Source organism: Triturus cristatus, chromosome 1_2 (assembly GCF_964204655.1).
Source record: "Triturus cristatus chromosome 1_2, aTriCri1.1, whole genome shotgun sequence".
Taxonomy (NCBI): Eukaryota; Metazoa; Chordata; class Amphibia; order Caudata; family Salamandridae; genus Triturus; species Triturus cristatus.
In genome coordinates, this window is record NC_140580.1 from 856,022,610 (window position 1) to 856,045,283 (window position 22,674).

Consider the following 22,674-nt stretch of genomic DNA (forward strand, 5'->3'; position numbering starts at 1 on the left):
TCTCAGAATGAGAGGTTGAATATAAATACTTTTGTCTTAAGCAATACATTTGTGTAAACAGTCACAGTTGGTTGCAAGAAACAATCCTATTTCCTAAACATAACAATGCATTGAGCTCAATGGTAAATTCAGGTTATTTGTAATAAATTACTTTTCAGATTACTTTTGGAATTCCAGGTCTGGCTCCTAGAACCAGCCTTGGGTCAGTATTCAGAATCAAGTGATGAAAGTCGACTTAATAACTGTAATGATTTTTAAATAATATTTAGCTATTTCAAAAGTTAGCACTTAGAAAATATTTCAAAGAAAACATTCAATGGATCTCTATGGCAAGAAATTCAAATTGCAGGTAGAGTACTTTATCGTTACTTTAGTAATCCAGGACTGGGTACCTAGACCCAGGACTGGGGTCCTTATCAAAAGCAGGTAAGTAATTTCGTTTGCAGAAATGGTACGATTTTAAAAGAATATTTCAAATTTGCAAAAATAGACACTTAGAAGAAATTTCACAGAAAAGCAGACAATGGTTTCCTATGGGAGAAAAATGAGTTAGAGATAAGCATAGTTGTGAACACTTTTCAGGGTCAGGGCTGGGCACCAAGATCCAGCACTGGGAGCTCACCTAGGAGCAGGTGAGTAAATTCGTTTTTGTCACTTGGCTGATTTTTGGTGAATTTTTGCAGTTTTGAAAAGTTCACACTTGGAAGATTTTTGAAGAAAAAGCCAGTCAATGTTACCCTATGAGGAAAATGAAGTTAGCGGTTTAAGGGTAAGTACTCGACTGGCAGAGTTGAAATTCCGGGCATGGACTCAGGGGTCCCCCAGTGTTAGGTAGGTACAGTTGGTTCACCCTCAGCGGTTTCAGGACGGCCGGGTGCAGAGAGAGTTAGGCCCAATGTTATCCTATGAGGGATAGGGGGGCCTTGGTTGGTGGCTGCTGTCTGGCAAGCCACGCAGCTGTGGGAGCTGGGCTCCTGGTCACTTACTCAGGGCAAGTGGGGAAGTAGGTTAGAGTAGAGAGGGCACTGCCAGGGCCACTCGGGCGGCTGGGTGCAGGGTGCTTTTGAGCCTTCGTGCGCTCAATGGAAATCAATGGGAATGTTCCGGTTTGGAAAAAGGCTGCAGGCTCGGGGACGAGGATGTTTCAGGTGCCACCACCACTTCGAGAGGTAAGTTGGGTAGTTGTAGGTTAGGTGGGTACCCCGGGATTGGGCACAGGGGGCCGCAGGGCGCCGGGGTGCCTTTTGACGTCGGGAATCTTACCCTCTGGTTGATCGCGATTGGGGTGGCACTTGGTTCTGAGGCTGCAGGCTTCCTCCGGGATGTCGAGGGGGGTCCTTGGGTGCCGGACTTGGGGTCACAGTCGCCGTGGGGTCGTCCTCAGGGTCTTTGTCCACTCCGGCACTGGCCAGGCTTGGCTGGTGCAGAGTGTGTTGGGTCCGCGGTTCCGGGCTGCTGCCAGGGGTTAAAAATAGGTTTCTTGAGTAGAGCCTCTACTCATGGGAGTCCCAGGAGCTTAGAGCCAAAAGGTAGCCAGGTCCTCCGGGGTTGGTGAGGTTGCTGGCCACGAGAGATGCCGCGCTGGTGCAGGTTCGAGAGTCGACAGGCCGGTAGGGCTGGGGCCTAAGCAGTTGGTGTCTTCTTCTCTTTTTAGCAGCTGCAGGGCAGGTCTTTGTTCTTCTTGCTCTTCTTGTAATTTTCTATCTGGAATCTGAGGAAGGAAGGTTCAGGGGGCCCCTAAATACTAGATTTAGGGGCGTTACAGGTAGGTGAAGGCCAGGGACCAATGGGTCCTTGTCCTGGGGTGGGTACACCCCCTATCCTGCCTCTCTCCTGTGGGAGGGGGGCAGTAGCCTAATCCTGATAGGGTAGGGCCTCCCATCTTCAAGATGGCGAGAGCCCGGAGATGTGCTTCACCTCGCCTCCCCCACCTGAGGGGTGGGGTGGGCAGGCTGGCACATCCCCTGTCCTTGTATGGGGTTTCCGGCCAAGCTTCCCGCCAGAGTGGGGGGTTGCAGTGGCCTGGGGAAACTCCAAATGGCGGCCTGCCTTTGAAGCTTCCCTTTGCTCATCCTGGGGGAGGAGATTTCTCACCTCACCCAGGATGTGCATTGTTGCAGGCCCAGGAGAGCAGGGGCTCTCCCACCCAGGGGTCCAGCAACGTGTCTGCTGTGTGGCAGCCTGGGCAGCCTCAGAGCAGACGTGGATTGTAAGTTAGCTGTAAAGGGGCATCTCTAAGATGCCCTCTGGGGTGCTTAGTACATTAAATCCTACACTGGCATCAGTGTGGGTTCAATGTGCTGAGAAGTTTGATACCAAACTTCCCAGGCTTCAGTGTTGCCAATATGGTGCTGTGGAGCTCGTGTTTGACAAGCTCTCAGCACCATGTACTCTTAAATGACCGCACTGCACTTACAGTGCCCAGGAATGGACCCGGGTACTGTAGGGGCACAGGGCTCCTGCCCCTGTGCCCACACCATAGGCGTAATGCACCCAGCTAGAGGGGTGGCTGACATATGCCTTGGCAGTGTAGGTGATGGGCATGGTACACAGTGATGTGTGCCATGTCGACTTTGTTTTGTCCTGCACCCAGACACTCAGCCTGCAAGGGCAGTGTGTGTGTAAGGGTACAGGGCCTCTGAGGGTGGCACAATGAGTGCTGCAGCCCTTAGAGGCCTTCCCTGGCCACAAGGCCCTGGGTACCTAGGGTACCATTTACTAGGGGCTGACATGTGGCTAGGGTTTGCCAATTTGGAGTTTGTGTGGTTTAAGGAAGGAACATAGGCCCTGGGCACCTGATTGGCAGGAACCCAGGGTACACTCAATCGAAGTACATTCAGCAATTTAGCAAAAAGTGGGGGCATACCATGCAAGAAAGATGGCACTTTCTCACAGCCTGCCTTTCTGGGTAAGAATACCTTTATTCAATGTGTTCAATTGTATTTGCCACTGGTCTTTACTTCCCACAATGTAGACATAGGAATGCCACTTTTTCGGCAAGTGCAGACGAAAGTGTATGTAGCCATACCTTTCAAGACAAGGAGCTCCAGGTACCATGCTCAGCACCATCATATGTTATAGACTAATGTGCTCAGGACCAAAGGAGCAATCAGGCTACAATTCAGTCCCTGACTCCTTTGATCACCACACCTCAAAACAGAATAAACCGAGAAGCAAATGCCAACACAAGTCAGACACAATCAACGATCTCAGGGCCACTGACGAAACTGTGATGATTCCAATCTGTCTCCCCCCTCACCAAGCTTAAAACAGGCCAATCAGGTTTCCAATGGGCATGACTTTTCAAACTCCTTCCACACAAGTTAAGGGATACCAAAACACTCGCACAACATCATGAGTGAACTTGAAACAAAAGACCATCTTTTAATTATCTCCATGGTCTTTAATCAGTCTATGGCTTTGCAGAATATTTCTGAAAAAGATGATGCTGATCAGGTCCTATTTATGGAAGCCCTCTAAGCCAGCAGAATGATGAAACCAGCACCCCATCCACAGGGGCATCATCCCTGTCAACGTGCTGTTCCAGCCTATAAATCGTAACGTCGAGCACCAACAAAGGAAAATCGTAGGTAAAAAAAGGGAGACTGCCTGGTAGTGGAGCGCCATATCGACATTTTTTAATGAGTGTAGGAAGGTAGGATACTTGTAGAATGTTTACCCCCACGTTGATTTTTGTCAGTGTGTTTTTGACGTAGTCTGACTGGAATCCTGCTAATCAGGACCCCAGTCACTGTGTTTTGTCCCTAAATTGACCATGGCAGGTACTTTTGTACATCCACAATTGGCTACTGGTGTACCCTTGTAAGTCCCTAGTATATGATACTACGGTACCTAGGGCATAGGTACACCAGGAGTCTCCCAAGGGCTGCAGCATGTATTATGCAACCCATGGGAGCCCACCTAAACTTTGACTAGAGGCCTACAGTAAGTGACGCATCACTTACATAATCCATGGAAATAATTGGATCTGTAGATACCAAAAGAAAGTACATTGTTTAACCCTTTCTCTCTTTTTATGTTATGTTTTGTTATTGGATTGTACCATATGTATTGTGTGGTTTTTAAACAAAAAATTTGTATATGAATTTGGTGACAATGTGTGATGATTTTTGATAAAATTCTGTAATTTGTAAAAAGGCTTTTTTAAATAAAAAGAGGTTTTGTGATAGATTTTGAGTGTCCGAATATAAATAGTAAAAACGTTCTGTGGGAGTTTACTGCATGGGTTGTAGTACTGTATTCTCCTAAAAGGTATGACTCAGATTTGAGTTGAGCTCTTTGTCATTGGCTCTTTGCATAATCCAAGGGATTACCTGTTTTTTACTTGCCAATAGTACCCTATTCCAAGGGATCCCTCTCTTTTCTCAAACATAAGGGCTTTACCTGCAGGTGGTTCCTTAGATTCGTTGTGGGACAAGAATCCAGCCAGAAACTATGTCGCTCTTAGACCGTTTAGACTTTTGTACTTCGTTGGACTTTGACTGGAACTCAGACTGCATGAAGGAAGACTCCTTCTGCTCCTGGTCTCGCTGTTCTTGAAGTCTTCTTCGTCCTGTGTCTGTGCTTCTGCCAGGTTCTTCAACAGACCTGTGGGCATAAAGTACACCCGAAGAAATTTCCCTTGGAGATAAGGTGTTACTCTCCTGCTCGGCAGGCACCACAACACAGCTGATCAGTCTGGTAATCATGTCGTCTTACGGACTTCCCAAAGCTCAACAACACAGGTGGTGGTTCTACAACTCCCTCGAGGCCTGACCTGTCCTCTCGGCAATTTTGCAGCCAGTATCCCTCGTCGGAACCGCTGGGACCGAACCCCTGTTCACAGTGTTAACATGTCGTTGCCAAGGCTTGTTGGCTCTGCACTCCAGAGATGTTCGGGCTACAAGGCGTTCCAGCCTCCAGCATCTCTTCCTTCCAAGATTAGCATCCTCACTGCATCCTCTGCACTGTGAGCCTTCATCTTTGGTGAGCTGCTTGAGGTCCTCTTGCGACTCCTGTGCCTTCGACCTGTGGGTCCTCCCGAGGGTCTTCTACTGCTTCAGTGGGCTCCCCTGCTTGCTCAGGACCTGCTCAAACTCTCCTGCTGTTGGGGAGTCCCATGAACCTTGCTGGTCCCAATGTTGCGCCTTCATTTTCCATGCCAGTTGCGGCTACCAAGGCTTGCTGGTGCTTACCCCGGACATCGACCACCCAGTCATCGACATCCTACGTGGGACAGCTCGTGTATGGCTCCTGGTCTTCCAAAGTATCACCTGGTTCTCACAGCTGCAGCAACCTCACCGTCGACTCTCCAGAACCTTCCGAAATCGGTGGGCATTGTGTCTTTGTGCCTTCTGGTCAGGTACGAGTGGAATATACTATCCCCTCTGCTTGCAGGTTCTTCACTTCCAGAATCCACCCTTAGATTCCACCAGACTTCATCACCGTCTTCTCCAGAGTCATTTTCTTTGAAGTCTTCCATTGTAGTCTACGGAGGTTTCCGACGTCTCTTCAACCCTATGCACCTGGCTTCCCTGGTGGATGCAACCTGGTTCCTGGGGCATCCACGGGCGAGGTGGCTCTCCAACCTTCTGTCCTCCACCGTAATTCTTCAGGGTCCTCTAGGAAGGGTCCTTCTTTTACAAAACTGCAACTGTGACTTCTCCATTGAATTCCATTGGTCACGTGGCTGTGTTCCCACTCTGTACACAGCCTCCTTGGGGTTCCTGGGTACTTACCTTGGGTAGTTCCTTGTGTTCCCAGCTCCTTTGGGTCTTCTGGTCCAAGTCCCATTTTCCTCTGCAATTTGCATTCCACTTTCTGAAAATATGGTTTAGTCTCCACCTGGGGACCAATGTATTTTGTGCTACTTACCGGATTGCATTTGATGTATTCTTGAGTATTGTGTTTATATATCCGGGTAGGAGATGTATCAAACTGGTAAAACATGCTTCTTAACACTCCTTCAAGAGGAGCATGAAGGCTGCTCAACACAACTACCACTTTGAGAGCATTCTATGGTTAGCAAAGGCTACTAAAATCACAATACAGGTTGCCTGGATTAGTGCAAAGTGCATCATTGAAATAAGTGTGCACCATCTACTAAACAAGCCTCCTATAAGAATTGGTGTCCTCCCCAATCCAGATCATATGGGAAAAGCCACAACAGGAACTTAAATGAAATTATTGCAGCCAGTTAGATCTAAACTCCATAGTGAAAACATTAGCTACATTTGATACATTTCAGCAGGCACCGGATGTATTTTGAAGAACACAACAATCATATCAGTCATCATCTGCAGTGCGTAACCTAGACCCCTTAGCAAAATAAAATGCCCCATCACTTGGCAACAATATAAAGGAAAGAGAGAGGAGAGGGGTGACTGGCACATGCATTTAAGAAAAGTTAATAAGATAACCCCAGGGAGATTTTGGGATGCAAAAAAAACACTTGGTTGGACGGTATCATAACACCAGGGTACAATAACCAGTACCAGGCATCAAAGGCTCCAGGTGGAGTTCAGCAGTTACAACAGCAAGTTCACGGATTTGTAGCACTGGCAGACTAACTCAGAAAATTATGAGGATTTTATGCTCCTTAATACCCCAGAGGTATATTCGGTACGAGCAGACAGTGACTAGTCCCCCCTAGTCCGAAGTGTTAATTAAAATGGCTCAAACATATCAGTTGTGTCGACCACAAATAAATGGCAACATACATGAGGATGAAGTCACACTGTTACTAAATATTGATGCAGCAAAGACAATGGTAACACAAGATTGCGTACAACAACCAAAAATGTACACCATGTCGTCGCAGGGCATTTATGACCTACCATATGAATCACCCATCAAAACCATGACAGCTGTACCAGGAAATAAATTACAATTTCATACAGAAAGGCCAACAGGGTGCGGGGAGACCAAATGAGGGGCAAAAGATAAGAGGCATCACAATCTTGACATAGATATATCCAATATGATCCTTACGGCAGTGGCCTAAGGTTACACAGCCAGAACAAGTGGCATTGCCATCACAACCTCAGATACAAATGATAGCATCCACACATCAGACGCTAAACCACTACAGACCAGCGATTCCTACCCATCCTAACAATATACAGCCCCATTAGGCACACAAACAAAACGTACGTAAGCAGGCTCAAAGTACAGACAGAGAAGAGGAGAGATCCAGTGCAAAAAAAAAAAAAAAGTATCCCATTCTTAGAGACAGCATACCAGGCATTAGTGTAGCAATTAGAGCGCTATGAGTACAATGTGATTGTACCCACACTTTCAAAAGGAGAGGTTCTATGCCAACTGCTGGAAATAGGAGAAAAAAAAACCTAATAGACAGCAAGAGTAACAAGGAGCCCAGTCTTCTAGTCTATAATAAAGGATGACAAAAGGCAGATTTAATGCATAACTGAATTTCTACTCCTCCAATTATAATGTCACAATCTTTACCAACTCGGGGTCCTTGCGACAAGCCAGGATGTTCCCATTCTCTGCGGTGCTCTGTTTGTTGGGACTCTTCAGCCTTGGGGAACTTTCCAGGGGAGGTGGAGGCGGCGGTGGTGGTGGGGCCACTTTCTCTTTACTTGGTGAGATTGTCTCCTCAAACCACTGGCCCAGGATAGGCTCACTGTCATCATCTGTAACAAAATGCATTAGACTTCATCACTAATTCAATTGGTCCCAAAGGTTTCACTTCTTTCATGGCGATTGCACACGATTCAGCATGTAATGTTACCAACCACAACTGAGTCCAACACCAAACGTACCTTCTAGTGTCAGCAGAGACCTCATTATTAAAGCTACACCAATTTCTCTAGCAGTCACAAGAATTACAGACTTAATCTGACCCAAGTCCTAGATAAGCACTGAATATGCCGCATTAACTTCCTAAAATCAGGTGAATCAATATGAACTAGAAAAGTGTAACAGGTTGCTTACCTTTGGTGAAATAAAATTAAAATGTGTAGCTTGCACTACTACCTGCAAAGGTGTCTAGGTGCCAGAGTGGTGACACTCTGTCCGTGTCCCCAGGCGCTGAACTCCAACAGCAAATTTGCTCTGTCCATTGTGCAGATTTCTAGACTCAGGTTCTTATTAATGGGTAGAGATCATTTCACAGAAGGGGGGAAGATGGGCAGGTTGGTGAGGAATCTACAGTCCGATAAAGTCTCTACCAGTGAGCGCATTACCAAAGGTAAGCAACTTCTTCTGATGGAGCCTTTTAACCACAGGTTCCGCACCTTTTAAATTGACAGCTGTAGGAAAGTGCTCCTTTTTGACCCGGTCACTCCCATTTTTTTGCATGGTATTCGATGCAACTTTGACTGAAGTGCACTGGGTTTCTGATAACCAGGTTCCCAATACCAGTTTTCTTTCCCAAAAACAAGGTAACTGTGCAATTATTCGACAATTGGCAAGACCTTTAGCACCCTAGTAAATGGTACCGCTTGTACCTAGGACATGGGTACTAAAGAGGGCACCTAAGGGCAGCAGCATGTATTGTGGCACCTTAAGGGACCAACACCAAACTCATGCAGACTGCCACTACAGGCTGCGTGAAATGGTGCAGTCAAAAGTGAAAACACGACCTGGCACACACTCTTTGTGCCATGTCCCCAGACAATGCATGGAATATATGCAAGTCACCTCTACAGCAGGTCATACAGCCCTAAGGCAGTGTGCATTACATTACATCTGAAGATATTTCTGCTTTAGCAGATATGCCCCAGTGCGGTCTAGTCCAATTACTAGATGTACAAGTGAACAGGGAAGCCATCTTGACTACATGTCCCGGACAGTTGTCATTAGAAGTTCCTTAGCTACATGACTGCTTCACTGAAACCTATGGTGTTTGGTATCTAACACCTTTTCTTAATAAATCCACACTGATGCCAGTAGTGGATTATTAAAACATGCACCCAGCGGGCAACTTAGAGGTGCCCTGTGAAAACCTACCAACCTCTAGTGTACTGGCTGACTGGTGTAGACCAGCCTGCTACCAAACAGGTTTCTGAACCCCTGAAGGTGAGCGCCCATTCTCTATGAAGTCAGAAATAATGCCTGTTCGGCCAAAGGTGTTGTCACATCCTCCAAGAAGGATGGCAAGTAATCGGCATATCAAGACAGGATGCATCAAAGGCCTCTGCCGCCTTTGATATGCAACCCTAGCATCCCCTAGACAAGAAACATGCCAACCTCTCCCCAGGGCCCATTTGGCACCAGGACAGGTGGGAAAAATAGATAGTACGGAGGCGTGTTAACTATTACGCCGGTTACACCTCTAAGGCGGGCTACCTGAAGTGAACACGGAAAATAGAATTCTATCATCTTGGTTTTTGGTGAAATTAGATACATTGGTTCAGGGTTATGACCACTCTCCACAGGAAGTGGTCATAAGGGGGCGTAGGCATCCCAGAGGTAAGTAGCCCATTGGCTACTTCCTTACCCTCCCCATAACACCCAGAAATTGAATATTTAGGTGGCACCATGGAGACCAGGAACTCGGATTTGATAGACACAAGAAGAAGAGGACAAAGAAGAGCGAAGGAAGTGAGAACAGAGGACCAGCTGCTGACTTTAGGACCAAAACCTGCCAGTATGCACCTGTCCCGACAATCGCGACAAATCAACTCATCCTGCCACTGTGCCTCTGCCAAGAACCCTGGTGAGCTGCCAGCACCACTTCACAAATTGCCAGAAATCTCCATTGGAGTAGAGGAGCTACTCCCATGCTGCTTGCAGGAACAAAATATCAAAGTCCGGTTGACCATTCTGCTGCCCTGGTTCCACCGATGCAGCAGCCACCAAGGAAGAGGTCTCCAAGCTCCAGGAGGTCAGATCTTTCTCCCCACCAAGTGAGAAGACACCCAGCCCAACCAAAGCAGCAAAGGACCAATACCAAGGGTACCAGACCCCTTGCAGCAACCAAAGCCTGTTTGAGTTCAATCTGGACAAAGACTGAGCAGCCATCAAGGAACATCAGCAACGCAGAGATCTACTTCAAGAGTGGCCCAGTTGTCCTGTTTTTGTCCCCCCAATCGGTGAAGACAAACTACGTGAGTGCCCATGACACACAAGCCCAGATGACCTAACCACTCTGCACCCGAGCACCCCAACCCGGGTTTTTGAGAACAGACTGTGCTTCCTTGCTCCCAGGGCTTGCACAAACAGATACTACGCCCCCACCCCCGTTTGGAGCTTTTGGACTTGTCACCAAGTCCCCCTCTGCAGCCTGTTTCTAGATGGGCCCCCTTCCACCTCGTCTTTGGTGTAGCAGGGAAAGCTACTGACCCAACCAGCACCCCTGCATCCGGACATGCTAGGTCAGGTAAAGAACAACTGCTGGGGGGATGGTGTGTGGGGGGCAAATGCCAAGACGGCGAACGGGCAGTAGCAGACTCTCAGAGCTCCTCTACCAGCCACGTTATTTGCCACGGTAATGGAACCACCCAACTTCCCTTTTGCAGTCCGGTACACTTGAGAGGCCATCAGGACTGCCTGGCACAAGTTACGACACCGGATGCCTAGCCCGAGTGGAGATACAGAAGTCGCAACTTTGTGGGACACCGGAATGTGGCCACACAAGATAGCGCCTGCCTAGAAATGACGAAGAAGCGCAGCAATATATAGGGATAGAGCGACCTGAGGACTACTGCGGAGACACCTGGAGAAGAGACAGGGGAGGGACGTGAACCACCCACAGGCGCCATGGGGCTGAAACTAGATCCCCACACGAGAACCGGCAGCGAAGCCAGCCTGCCTAGCACTGGACCGAGGTGAGAGGAGAGTATAACAGCAGCATAACGCAGCCTACCGGGGCCCAAGGAAGAGGGCCTCTGTGCCATGGAGCCAGCATGTCTGCCTGGGTAATGTTGAATACCGGAGGCTGTGGCATCCACAGTGATGCGGTGTTACAGCGGGCGGGTGCGGTGAGGCAGCGCTGAATCGGAACCCGTGGCGGCAATGGGCACTGTAGCCATAGAGAAAAGCCCAGCAAAAAACCTGTTGGTGGCCTGTTAATGCCGAGCGGACACTCCGTGCTTTATTCCGAGAGCCCCAGCTGAGGCACGTGTAGCCTTCCCCATCACCCCAAGAAGTCATGGGTGATTTCTGACAGACTATCCCAGAAACAAGGCATTTTGCACCTAGGCCACAGTGCTTTGCACCAATCGACTGCCTTGTGGTGAATTGGCAGCTACTTCATGGGACTGGGCCCTAGGTCGAGCTGAACATTCTGCAGCTGCGCCGCTGTTCGCGCCGACCGGAGAGAACACAATACCTTGCAGTGCGGCTTGCCTGATCTACCTTGCTCAGAGCTGCCACAGAGGCCGCACAAGGCAGTTCCCCGGCGAATCTGCTTCATTCAATTTGTTGGATCTGACCCTGCAAATAATAATGACTAACCCTCGCAACAATAAAAAAAGATGGCTCTATTAAAGACTTGCTTGCCAAGCCTTCAGTAAGCAAACGACGCACGGCAAGGGTGTGACCCAAACGGCGCCATCTCAAGCAGAAAATAGAGCACTGGAAGAGATGGAAACGAAGCCCCAGTCACCAGAGCCTTCTTGGTGGCCCCATTTCCTCAAGACTCCTGACGACTCCTGCAGCCCCTTTCTGGAGGATCCCCCTGACTGCGACCAGATCCGGTGTGAAAAACCCAACACCAAAAGACACCCCTGCACCAGATGACCCACAGCCTTGGGTGGCCTAACCAACAGGGTCCCGGCATCCCAACTTACCTCTCCAACTCGTGGTCGCCTCCAGAAGATCTTCGTTCCAGAGCCTGCAGTGTTTCTTGCAACCGGAGAATCCCTACTGAAAACAGGCCATCAGACGCCAAAACAGCACCCTGCGGCCCCTGTGGGTGCACCTTGTGTGCTAACTTGGATCGCTCTTTGCCCTGAGCTTTAACCTAGGAACTTTGCTCCCTAAACCCTGTGGCTTGCCCAAGAGCAGCCACTAACCAACAGCCCCCTAGCCCCATAGGCTAACACTGGGCTTCTGTACTCTGGACCCGGCCGCCCTAGTGCAGCTGAGGGTGCTTTTTGAGTGCATCCTTGACCCTGGGGGAACCCTTGTTCTAACCCCAGAAACTAAACCCTCAAGACCGTTTTCATACCTACAAACCGATAACCTCATTTTTCTCCATAGGATTGAATTGACTGTTATCCTCTGAAAAACAGTGTTGAGAATTTTTGTATGGAAACCTAAGTAACTGTTTTATTGCAAAAGTGTTTTACTTACCTTTTATCTAGGAAATTTCCCAGTGTGATATCTAGGCATATCACACCAATTAGTAAAAGTAATCCAAAAAGTACTATAAAAAGTCATCTGAAAAGTTATCACAGAGAAATTACAAATACTTACTGCTTTGAAATATTTTACAAACCTGTAACAAAAGTCATTTCCATCCAGCTTGCTTGTTTCGATCAATCTGTCTTGAAAAGTATAATTCTATTTTCCTGTACCAAGTCCTGCTTGGTTCTAAAAATAAAATACAACTAAAGAAATATTTTTAATACAAACAATTGGTCTGAGTTCAGTCTTTGAGTGTCTGACATAATTTCTTGCCTGTGTGTGTACAACAAATGCTTAACACAACCCACTGATAAAGCCTTACGGTTAGCCCACACTACCACACATAGAGTGTAAGGTATTGTCTACTTTTACCTCTGTAAGCCTTTGGGGATACACTGGACTCTGTGCACTATACCGTACTTTGGTAAAGTATATACAGAGCCAGCTTCCTACAATGAGGACATACACACCAGTGAAAAAATGTAGACAAAAAATGAAAAAAAAGTATGTAAAAAAATGACGCAGAAAGAAAAACTCACCGAGGTGGCACCTATATATACGCCGCAGACATCACGTTGACCAAGACAACTCCGATGACATCATGCGGAATCAACCAACGGCATCTATCAGCACGCAGGGCGTGAGAAAGTGCCATCTTTCTTGCATGGTATGCCCCCACTTTTTGCTAAATTGCTGAATGTACTTCGATTGAGTGTACCCTGGGTTCCTGCCAATCAGGTGCCCAGGGCCTATGTCCCTTCCTTAAACGACACAAACTCCAAATTGGCAAACCCTGACCACATGTCAGCCCCTAGTAAATGGTACCCTAGGTACCCAGGGCCTTGTGGCCAGGGAAGGCCTCTAAGGGCTGCAGCACTCATTGTGCCACCCTCAGAGGCCCTGTACCCTTACACACACACTGCCCTTGCAGGCTGAGTGTCTGGGTGCAGGACAAAACAAAGTCGACATGGCACACATCACTGTGTACCATGCCCATCACCTACACTGCCAAGGCATATGTCAGCCACCCCTCTAGCTGGGTGCATTACGCCTATGGTGTGGGCACAGGAGCAGGAGCCCTGTGCCCCTACAGTACCCGGGTCCATTCCTGGGCACTGTAAGTGCAGTGCGGTCATTTAAGAGTACATGGTGCTGAGAGCTTGTCAAACACGAGCTCCACAGCACCATATTGGCAGCACATTGAACCCACACTGATGCCAGTGTAGGATTTAATGTACTAAGCACCCCAGAGGGCATCTTAGAGATGCCCCCTTACAGCTAACTTACAATCCACGTCTGCTCTGAGGCTGCCCAGGCTGCCACACAGCAGACACGTTGCTGGACCCCTGGGTGGGAGGGCTCCTGCTCTCCCGGGCCTGCAACAATGCACATCCTGGGTGAGGTGAGAAATCTCCTCCCCCAGGATGAGCAAAGGGAAGCTTCAAAGGCAGGCCGCCATTTGGAGTTTCCCCAGGCCACTGCAACCACCCCACTCTGGCGGGAAGCTTGGCCGGAAACCCCATACAAGGACAGGGGATGTGCCAGCCTGCCCACCCCACCCCTCAGGTGGGGGAGGCGAGGTTAAGCACATCTCCGGCCTCTCGCCATCTTGAAGATGGGAGGCCCTACCCTATCAGGATTAGGCTACTGCCCCCCTCCCACAGGAGAGAGGCAGGATAGGGGGTGTACCCACCCCAGGACAAGGACCCATTGGTCCCTGGCCTTCACCTACCTGTAACGCCCCTAAATCTAGTATTTAGGGGCACCCTGAACCTTCCTTCCGGAGATTCCAGATAGAAAACTACAAGAAGAGCAAGAAGAACAAGGACCTGCCCTGCAGCTGCTAAAAAGAGAAGAAGACACCAACTGCTTTGGCCCCAGCCCTACCGGCCTGTCGACTCTCGAACCTGCACCAGCGCGGCATCTCTCGTGGCCAGCAACCTCACCAACCCCGGAGGACCTGGCTACCTTTTGGCTCTAAGACCCTGGGACTCCCATGAGTAGAGGCTCTACTCAAGAAACCTATTTTTAACCCCTGGCAGCAGCCCGGAACCGCGGACCCAACACACTCTGCACCAGCCAAGCCTGGCCAGTGCCGGAGTGGACAAAGACCCTGAGGACGACCCCACGGCGACTGTGACCCCGAGTCCGGCACCCAAGGACCCCCCTCGACATCCCGGAAGAAGCCTGCAGCCTCAGAACCGAGTGCCACCCCCAACCGCGATCAACCAGAGGGTAAGATTCCCGACGTCAAAAGGCACCCCTGCACCCGGCGCCCTGCGGCCCCCTGTGCCAAATCCCGGGGTACCCACCTAACCTACAACTACCCAACTTACCTCTCGAAGTGGTGGTGGCACCTGAAACATCCTCGCCCCCGAGCCTGCAGCCTTTTTCCAAACCGGAACATTCCCATTGATTTCCATTGAGCGCCCGAAGGCTCAAAAGCACCCTGCACTCAGCCGCCCGAGTGGCCCTGGCAGCGCACTCTCTACACTAACCTACTTCCCCACTTGCCCTGAGTAAGTGACCAGGAGCCCAGCTCCCACAGCCGCGTGGCTTGCCAGACAGCAGCCACCAACCAAGGCCCCCCTATCCCTCATAGGATAACATTGGGCCTAACTCTCTCTGCACCCGGCCGTCCTGAAACCGCTGAGGGTGAACCAACTGTACCTACCTGACACTGGGGGACCCCTGAGTCTATGCCCGGAATTTCAACTCTGCCAGTCGAGTACTTACCCTTAAACCGCTAACTTCATTTTCCTCCTAGGGTAACATTGACTGGCTTTTTCTTCAAAAATCTTCTAAGTGTGAACTTTTCAAAACTGCAAATATTCACCAAAAATCAGCCAAGTGACAAAAACGAATTTACTCACCTGCTCCTAGGTGAGCTCCCAGTGCTGGATCTTGGTGCCCAGACCTGACCCTGAAAAGTGTCCACAACTATACTTACCTCTAACTCATTTTTCTCCCATAGGAAACCATTGTCTGCTTTTCTGTGAAATTTCTTCTAAGTGTCTATTTTTGCAAATTTGAAATATTCTTTTAAAATCTTACCATTTCTGCAAACGCAATTACTTACCTGTTTTTGATAAGGACCCCAGTCCTGGGTGTAGGTACCCAGTCATGGATTACTAAAGTAACGATAAAGTACTCTACCTGCAATTTGAATTTCTTGCCATAGAGATCCATTGAATGTTTTCTTTGAAATATTTTCTAAGTGCTAACTTTTGAAATAGCTAAATATTATTTAAAAATCATTACAGTTATTAAGTCGACTTTCATCACTTGATTCTGAATACTGACCCAAGGCTGGATCTAGGAGCCAGACCTGGAATTCCAAAAGTAAACTGAAAAGTAATTTATTACAAATAACCTGAATTTACCATTGAGCTCAATGCATTGTTATGTTTAGGAAATAGGATTGTTTATTGCAACCAACTGTGACTGTTTACACAAATTTATTGCTTAACCCTTTCGCCGCGGCGGGAATTCCGCCGCGGCGCGGGGGGGTGCGGGGGGCAGCGCGGTGGCGCTGTGCTCATGACGGAGCCGCTCCATCATGAGCCACGGTTGAGCTGTGCTCATGACGGAACGGTTCCGTCATGACTCCACCCATTTCCGTTGTCCCCCCCGCACAGGCGGGGAAACAGCGCCGCGTAGGCGGAGCGGCCGCCAACGGCCGTGACATGACGGAACCGTTCTGTCATGAGCACACGGCAACCGTGGCTCATGACGGAGCGGCTCCGTCATGAGCAGGGAAGGGGTTAAGACAAAAGTATTTATATTCAACCTCTCATTCTGAGAAAGTATATTTTGACCCCCTTTGTGGTTCTAAAAATAAAACAAGCATATATTTTATATATATAAACCATTGGCCTAGAGTTCAGTTATTGAGTGTGTGAAACCATTTGCTGACTGAGTGTGTACAACAAATGCTTTACACTGTCCTCTGGTACTGCCTTACTGCTCGACCAAGCTAACACTTTTGAGAGTAAGGTCATACCTAACTTTGACCTCTATCAGCCTCTGGGGGACTGTGGACTCTGTACACCCTGTACCTATTAGGGAACAGTATATACAGAGCCACTTTCTCACACAGGGGTACTGCTCAAGAAAAATCATCCGAATCCAGTCAGACGCCTGGGAAGTTCAAAGGTAAGAAATCTGCGGCTAGATGTCTCTATCAGATTTCAGTATTTAGACGAGCCCCTGGCACCAGAAAAGCAGATACTGACAACCTGAAAAGAGGACACCGAAGAGCTGCAAAAGCAGAAAGGAGGGAAGTAGCTGCTGACCGGACACCAACTCTGCCGGCTTGTTTGCATCCCTCGTTGAAAACTGCACCAAAGTAGAACCGAACTGCAGCTGTTTTCTCCAGAAACTTGGGACGACTGCCCTGCCTTCGACAGACCCAAGACATCCAGTGAATAGCAGACCTGTTCTCCTGTGCCCTGCAGGAACTCTGAAGCAAAGACTCTGAGGCCTCCGGAACGGTCAAAACTTGACACTTGAAGCAACCACTGTACCGGTCGCCCTCGGTCCATGTTGAAGTAGGTCAACGTTGTCAACAAGGTCCCCCAGCATTTCAGAGCTAGAGTCCATCGTGGCTTCACCTCTCAGACGATGCCTGAAGCCTCTGCACACAGGCCTCCTTGAGTGCTACTGCTCCCACCAAGAAAACCTGATGCCCAAAGTCACGTATGCACTCCTCGCCCCCGGATCATGGAGAAGAGGACCCCAGGTGTCCCTACGTCCCAGAGCACTGCAAGACTTGAACCCTACTGTTGGTTCAATTAGACTGGCCTTCCAGCCAGAGCCTGCAGACTCTTTTCGCATTGACCGATCTCCATAAAAACGTATTTGACTCAAGATGCGGTTTTGGACCCGCCCGCCCTCGTGCCTCGGGTGGTGTACTGGAAGTGCTGATTTGGACCTAGCCCGCCACTCACCTTAACTCCTGGAGATTGGCCTTACAAGTTGCTGTACTGCACCTGTTTGCAGAGCCTGCTCTTCCTTCCATAGGATAACATTACAGAACTAAAGATTTGCACTGTGTCCACGTTTTGAGGTGAAAAGAATTTATATTTAAAAACCTACTTACCTGAACGATTTGTCTCCGATGCCTAAACACATATAAAGATACTTGCTATTTTTATAAATTGGTGTGGATCTCTTCGAGTTGTGTGCGTCATTTATTGATCATTGTGTGCATTTGAAAATGCCTTGCACTCACTCCTCTGTGTTAAGCCTAAGGGCTCGACCAAACTACCCCCTAACAGAGCACTTTGAGATTGCCATAGCAAATCCCTGTCCCCTCATAAGGCAACCCCTGGATTCTTTACACAGGATCTCAGATTTTTGATATATCACAAAGAGCCAGCTTCCTACATGGCCGAACCCCAGCACAAAGTGGACACACTTCCAGTGGGCTATTGGAGCTAAAGGGCCATGGACACAATCCAGTTCTCTGCTTCCAATACCTGCAGAACCTGAGCAAGTGTCATCATTTTCAACTTCTTTTTGAGGAATTGACTCAAGAGCTTGGTGTCCAGAATCTGACTTAATCCCCCCATCCTACTTGGGGAACGGAAAGTACCAGAAACAGCCCAGTCCTATTCCTGCCTCCCATACCGGTTCTATTGCTCCTTTGGAGCACAATATCACTCTGTTGGACAGAATCAGAGTGCAACGCTGATTTTGATAGTAAATTGGGGGAGGGCTAGGCAAGATTGGGGGAGGGCTAGGCAAGATGTGGCGAGGCACACCTAGAAAGAGAAGGGTGTAGGAAAGTGGCTCTATATATACTGTTCCCAAATAGGTACAGTGTGTATAGAGTCCCCAGAGTTTTGGCAGAGGCTAAAGTTAGATATAACCTTACTCTCTAAAGTGGTAGCTTGGTCGAGCAGTAAGGCAGTATCAGAGGACAGTGTAAAGCATTTGTTGTACACACTCAGTCAGCAAATGGTCTCACACTCAAGAACTGAACTCTAGGCCAATGGTTTGTATAAAAAAATATATGGTTGATTTATTTTAGAACCAACAATAGTTATCAAAATATACTTTCTCAGAATGAGATGCTTTAGTTATATACTTTGCAAAAGACAATTGACTTGGAATGCAATAGTTACAGTTTGTTGCAATAGGCAACACAATTTCAAACAATAATACATTGAGCTCAATGGGAATTTTTACTCTTAGGATTACTTTTCTAACTCCAGGACTGGATCCTAGATTCAGTCCTGGGACAGTTCTTGGAAACAAGTGAATAAATACTTTTTAGTTACTGTTGTGATTTTTAAGCAATATTTTGCTATTTTAAAAGCTGACAAACTTTTTCTGATCAAATTACCAATGTTATCCTGTGGAAGAAAATTCACTTAGCAGGTAAGTAGGGTTATGGTTACTTTTTCTAGGTCAGTGTTGGATCCTGGATCCAGCACTAGTGTATCACCTGTAAGCAGTTGACAAACTGCGTTTAAGTTATACAGGCGATTTTTAAGGAATATTTATAAGTTTGCAAAATCGAGACTTGGAAGAAATTTCACAGAAAAACAGTCAATGATTTCCTATGGAAGAAAATTCGAGTTACGGGTAAAGCATGTTCTCTCTACTTTTGTAATCCAGTGCTGGGCTCCAGGCTCAGCACTGGGACATCTATCTAAAACAGGTAACTACGTTTTCACAGTTGGTATGATTTTTAAAGTATACTTGTAGTTTGCAAAAATCGACAGAAGAAATTTCACAGAAAAACAGTCAATGGTTTCCTATGGGAGAAAATTGATTTAGTGGTAAGTAAGGTTGGGAGTACTTTTCAGGGTCAGTGCTGGGCACCAAGATCCAGCACTGGGATCTCTCCTAATAGCAGGCGAGTATTCCCGTTTTCGTTGATTTTAGGTGAATATTTTAAAGTTTAGAAACTCCACACTTAGAAGAGATTTCAGAAGAAGCCAGTCAATGTTACCCTATGGAAGAAAAGTGAGTTATCGGCTTTTGGGTAAGTACTCTACTGGCAGAGTTAAGGTCCTGGGCACAGACACAGGGGTCTCCCAGGGTCAGGTAAGTACAGTTGTTACACCCTCAGCAGCACAGGGGCAGCCGTGTGCAGAGTGAGTTGGGCCGAATGTTATCCTATGGGAGGCAGGGGGGCCTTGGTTGGTGGCTGCTGACTAACAGGCCACGTGGCTGTGGGAGCTGGGCTCCTGGTCACTTGCTCAGGGTAAATGGGGAAGTAGGTAGGAGTAGAAGTTGCACTGTCAGGGCCACTCGGGCGGCTGGGTGCAGAGTGCTTTTGAGCCTTCGGGCACTCAATGGATTTCAATAGGAAAGCTCAAGGACGAACAAAGGCTGCAAGCTCGGGGATGAAGATTCTACAGGTGTGCCCACCACTTCGAGAGGCAAGTTGGAGGATAGGTAGGTAACCAGGAGTCGGGCACAGGGGGCCGCAGGGCGCCGGGTGCAGGGGTGTCTTTTGGTGTCGGGAAATCTTACCCTCTGTTGATCGCGGTAGGGGGGTCCCTGGTTCTGAGGTTGCAGGCGTCATCAGGAGCGTCGAGGTGGGTCCTTGGGTGCCGGATTCGGGGTCACAGTCGCCGGGGGGATGTCTTCGGGGACTTTGTCCACTCCAGCACAGGCCAGGCTTGGCAGGTGCAGAGTGTGCAGGGTTCGCGGTTCCGGGCTGGTGCCAGGGGTTAGATACTTGCTTTGAGAAGAGCCACTGCTCGTGGGAGTCCCAGGTGCTCAGAGTCACAATGAGGAAATATGAATTTTGTGATCAGTTATGTCCCCTATCGTAGACCCCAACGGCTCCATGTACATGCTATGCGTACATGTATGTTCCCTCCTGCTCCAGTTTTGAAGACGCAAATATATGTGCGTCCACCGTCAATATGTCCTCTTTCAGATCCACCATGAATGGGTCAGATATTCCTTTTCTAAGTATGAAAGGCCACCGACTTTATGTGGTTCACTTTCCACATTTTACAGATTCAGGCGAGTAGGCCCGAATTCTGTCATCAAGCCTTTTCCTGCCTTCTGCCTCTGAAAGCTCCAGTCTGAGCCTGCATCTGTGACCATGAACTTTGTCTCACTCCCTGCGCGGCTAACGGTGCCTGATCCAGCCCGTCGCCTGCCAAGAACTGTATTTCACCTTCAAGATTATCTCCTCCGCCCCTCATCCGATGCATTCCTGTCTAGCAGTTTAGGTAAACATTCCTCCAGCTACCGTGCAAAGAGGCCAGGCCTCGCTGTCCTCATGCAAGTAATTCATAGCCCTGTTACCATGGAATATTCCTACCCCCTCGCATATAGTGTAGACACTTAGACGCTTGTACACGCACTAGTCAGTATAGTCAGTATAGAATAAGATTCTATCCTAAGAGACCTCTCTTTTTGGATAACACAGTTCTTTAAACATAGGATATTAGATATGATTTGGGATTAGGTTGACATAACCCCAGACTTCTGTCTCCACATGTAGAGCTAAATGTCAAGTCCCTTTCTCCCTCTAGTTGCACGTCAATCACACGTCATGCGGCTGCGCACGCATCTCTGCCAAATATTTCTGCTGACATTGCAGGATTCTCTTATGGATCCACCCACTAATGACATCATGTATGATGACGTTGTCTAGTTACGCCTGTTCTAGTTACGCATGCATAGTTTATTTTTCTTATCAGTTAATACGCCTACTACATCTGTTTTACTGTAATGCCTTTTCTATAAAAATGATTACCTGTCAATAATATATGCCCTTCCTTCCTGAACTTTCGTGGTGATGGAATAGAACGCCTACAATTTAAATTGTATTCCTTTGTATAGGAATAAAAGCCTTTTTAAACCTCTAATACCACGGATTCTGCCTCTCATTTTACTGAGTTATTTATAATAGACTTTACCGCATAAAAAATAGTACCGGTAACCAAATATTTACCACAACAAGGTAGCCAGGTCCTCCGGGGTTTGTGAGGTTGCTGGCCACAGGATGTGTCGGGATTTAGCAGGAGCAGGTTCGGGGGTCGACAGGCCGGTAGGGCTGGGGCCAAAGCAGTTGGTGTCTTCCTCTTCTTAGCAGCTGCACGGCAGGTCTTCTTTCTTCTTGATCTTCTTTGCTGTTTTATAATCTGAGGGAGGAAGGTTCAGGGTGCTCCTAAATACTAAATTTAGGGGGCGTTACAGGTAGGTAAAGGGTAGGGACCACTGGTTCCCTGTCCTGGGGTGGGTACACCACCTATCCTGCCACTCTCCTGTGGGAGGGGGGCAGTGGCCTAGTCCTAATTGGGTAGGGTTCCCCATCTTCAAGATGGTGAGGGCCTGGAGATGTGCTTCACCTCACCTCCCCCACCTGAGGGGTGGGGTTGGCAGGGCTGGCACACCCCCTGTCCTTACTTGGAGTTTCCGGCCAGTCTTCCCACCAGAGTGGGGTCAGAACCAGTGGGGGCCAGTTGCTGAGTACAGCAAGTGGCCTGGGGAAGCTCACAAAGGCGGCATGCCTCTGAAGCTTTCCCCTGCCCATCCTGGGGGAGGAGACCTAGCACCTCGCCCAGGATGTGCATTGTTGCAGGCCCAGGAGAGCGGGGACTCTCCACCCAGGGGTCCAGCAACATGTCTGCTGTGTGGCAGCCTAGGCAGCCTCTCAGACAAGATGTGGATTGTAGGTTAGGTTTCAGGGGGCATCTCTAAGATGCCCTCTGTAGTGCATTGTACATTAAATCCCACACTGGCATCCGTGCGGGTTTAATGTGCTGAGAAGTTTGATACCAAACTTCTCAGTCTTCAGTGTTGCCATCATGGGGCTGTGGAGTTCGTGTTTGACGAGCTCCCAGCACCATATACTCTTAAATGGCAGCACTGCACTTACAGTGCCCAGGAATGGACCTGGGTACTGTAGGGGCACAGGGCTCATGCTCCTGTGCCCACACCACTGGCATAGGGCACCCAGCTAGAGGGGTGGCTGATGTATGCCAGGGCAGTGCAGGCAGTGGGCATGGCACACAGGGATGTGTGCCATGTCGACTATTTTGTCTTGTATCCAGACACTCAGCCTGTAAGGACAGTGTATTTGTGTTAGGGTACAGGACCTCTAAGGGTGGCACAATAAGTGCTGCAGCCCTTAGAGGCCTTCCCTGGTCACAAGGCCCTGGGTACCTAGGGTACCATTTACCAGGAGCCGACATGTGGCCAGGGTTTGCCAATTTGGGTTTTAGGTTTTTAGGGAAGGAACATAGGCCCTGGGCACCTGATTGGCAGGAATCCAGGGCACACTCAGTCAAAGAACATTCCGCAATTGAGCAAAAAGTGGGGGGCATACCATGCAAGAAAGATGGCACTTTCTCACAAAGGGTATAACCGATTTGAATAATC

General features: G+C 48.5%; 1 protein-coding gene across 14 annotated transcripts in view; it reads right to left on the bottom strand.

Annotated features, from left to right (window-relative positions):
• The window catches only part of UBR4 (ubiquitin protein ligase E3 component n-recognin 4), a 1,980,383-nt gene that overhangs the window by 1,789,275 nt on the left and 168,434 nt on the right, over positions 1-22,674 (bottom strand). For all 14 annotated transcript variants that reach the window (XM_085609056.1, XM_085609055.1, XM_085609054.1 and 11 more), the window contains exon 15: positions 7,468-7,655. In XM_085609056.1, the coding sequence (XP_085465182.1) occupies positions 7,468-7,655 (188 nt within the window). The remainder of the gene's footprint in view (positions 1-7,467; positions 7,656-22,674) is intronic.